The sequence below is a fragment of the Propithecus coquereli genome, unplaced genomic scaffold (assembly GCF_000956105.1).
Source record: "Propithecus coquereli isolate 6110/MARCELLA unplaced genomic scaffold, Pcoq_1.0 Scaffold239, whole genome shotgun sequence".
NCBI classification, from domain to species: Eukaryota; Metazoa; Chordata; class Mammalia; order Primates; family Indriidae; genus Propithecus; species Propithecus coquereli.
Genome location: NW_012147941.1, coordinates 1,430,195 through 1,432,089, shown reverse-complemented (window position 1 = coordinate 1,432,089; position 1,895 = coordinate 1,430,195). Strand labels below are relative to the sequence as shown.

At 38.4% G+C, this 1,895-nt stretch overlaps 1 protein-coding gene across 2 annotated transcripts in view; it reads right to left on the bottom strand.

Moving 5' to 3' along the window:
* EYA3 (EYA transcriptional coactivator and phosphatase 3) overlaps positions 1-1,895 on the bottom strand; it is a 145,334-nt gene that overhangs the window by 49,019 nt on the left and 94,420 nt on the right. For both annotated transcript variants that reach the window (XM_012645996.1, XM_012645995.1), the window contains one exon: positions 617-702. In XM_012645996.1, the coding sequence (XP_012501450.1) occupies positions 617-702 (86 nt within the window). The remainder of the gene's footprint in view (positions 1-616; positions 703-1,895) is intronic.

The following is a 1,895-nucleotide window of genomic DNA, read 5'->3' as shown; positions in this document are numbered from 1 at the left end:
AACCAGAATAGTAATGTTAACTGTAGCCAGAAAAAAGATCCATGGAGGTAGTAGTGATACTATTAATTGCTGCAGAGAAAACAACAAATAAAAATTAAAAAAAATCTAAAACACTGAAGATACTACCAGTGAGCTTTTAAGCATAGTTAATAATAGTACCATCAAGACCAGACTTTTAAAAATTTACAAAAGAATGAGTGGTTTAAAATGGAGGTAATTATTTATTCATTCCACAAATATTTATCAAGTGCCTTTGTGAGTGGCAGGTATTTTTCTGTGCTCTGGGAATATATAAGTGAACAAAATAGAGAAGTAAATCTCTACCTTCATGGAGCTTCATGTCCCCATTCTAGTGGGGGCAGAAGAGGAGGAAGAGACAAACAAAAAGGAGCAGATATCACATATTTTAGAGAGGCTTAGCAGAGGAACAAGAGAAACTGGATGGCAGCCTGAGAAACCATCCAGGATCCTAGTTCTGAAGGCGTCCAGAAAAAGGTCTCCACCGTCCATACTATTCCTGGTTGTTTCTTAGATGGGCAAATTGACCATGGGAATAAGAGAAGAAGAGCGAGCTAGATGAACTATATAAACAGGATGAGCAAAAGTAGCACCATACCTGGTTTGAGATGCTGGCAACTGCTGCTGCTGGAATATTGGCAATTGTAGATGAAGTGGATATCAGGCTGGCATTTGTGCTTGAAGCTAGGATTGAGAGTATTAAAAGATACAGTTAAAGACATTATGTAAAAGGCTAGAAAGAACTGAAAACATATCTTAAGTGAACACATCTACAAGGAGATCAAAAACATTGGCAAAGGAAACAAATACTCGTTTTGCCTTTTTGCATGCCATACCTCAATTTAGACTTACTTAGAAACAAAACACTTCAAACGTGTTTCTGTGTCAACTTGAGTCTCAACTCTTCCTACTGAAGTCCTAGAAGGATACATACACAATTCACAGCTCATACTAATGATACCCGAAATGAAATCAGAACTAAACCAAATCACTCCAGTCCATCTTCTCCAGAGGCTGACAAATGACTCACCTGCAATGCGATTTACTGTAAATTAGCAGAGCTCTGGTAAACTCTATACTGTGATATTGTTTACTGTCACTTACCCCAAATTATGCCTTTCCTGATGCAACATAATTACTTTGAGAAATAGAGCTGGGCCTCTAAATTCTAAAGTACTTGGAATTGCTTCTTGGGTTCTACTCAAACAATGGATTATTAATGTGGATCAACAAATACCATGATCTGGCATTTAGAGACTTTATCACTGAGCCAGGAAAAACTCAGAAAATATTAAATATTATTCTGGTCAGGTAAAAATGTACTTTCTAATCTAAGCTACTGGGGCTGCCTGTTTTAAAACAAGAAATTTGGATTAAGTTTTACACCTTTGTATCATAGATTCCACCAGGGTTTTAATTAAAACTGCAGTGACTAGAATTTATCACAGTCATTTTTTTCAGGTGGACAATGTAGTTGCTACGATGAGGTACTGGTCTTGAACTCTTCTCCCTCACTTCCCATAAATACACTTAAACAGGGTTCCCACTGCAGTCACACACCATAAGGGATTCTCCATCAGGTAGACCTGACTGACTACCTGCCCCCATGAGCAATAAAGTCCTCCACAGGGAATGTTAGTAAGAAAACCTCCATTAAGAACAGGGCAGGAGAACAAATGTAGCAGAACCGAGAAGTTTCATCCCTTTCCCCAAGGACATTTTGCTTAGAAGTGTCTAGACGAGATTAAGGTCAGTTACAGCAATTGCAGCAACCCAAGCTTTCAGACTAAGAACCTGGGACAAAGAAGAGTTAAAGTAACTTTCCAGAGACATGGAGATAGTAGTAGATAATCAAAATGACAACTTGGGGCCGGGCG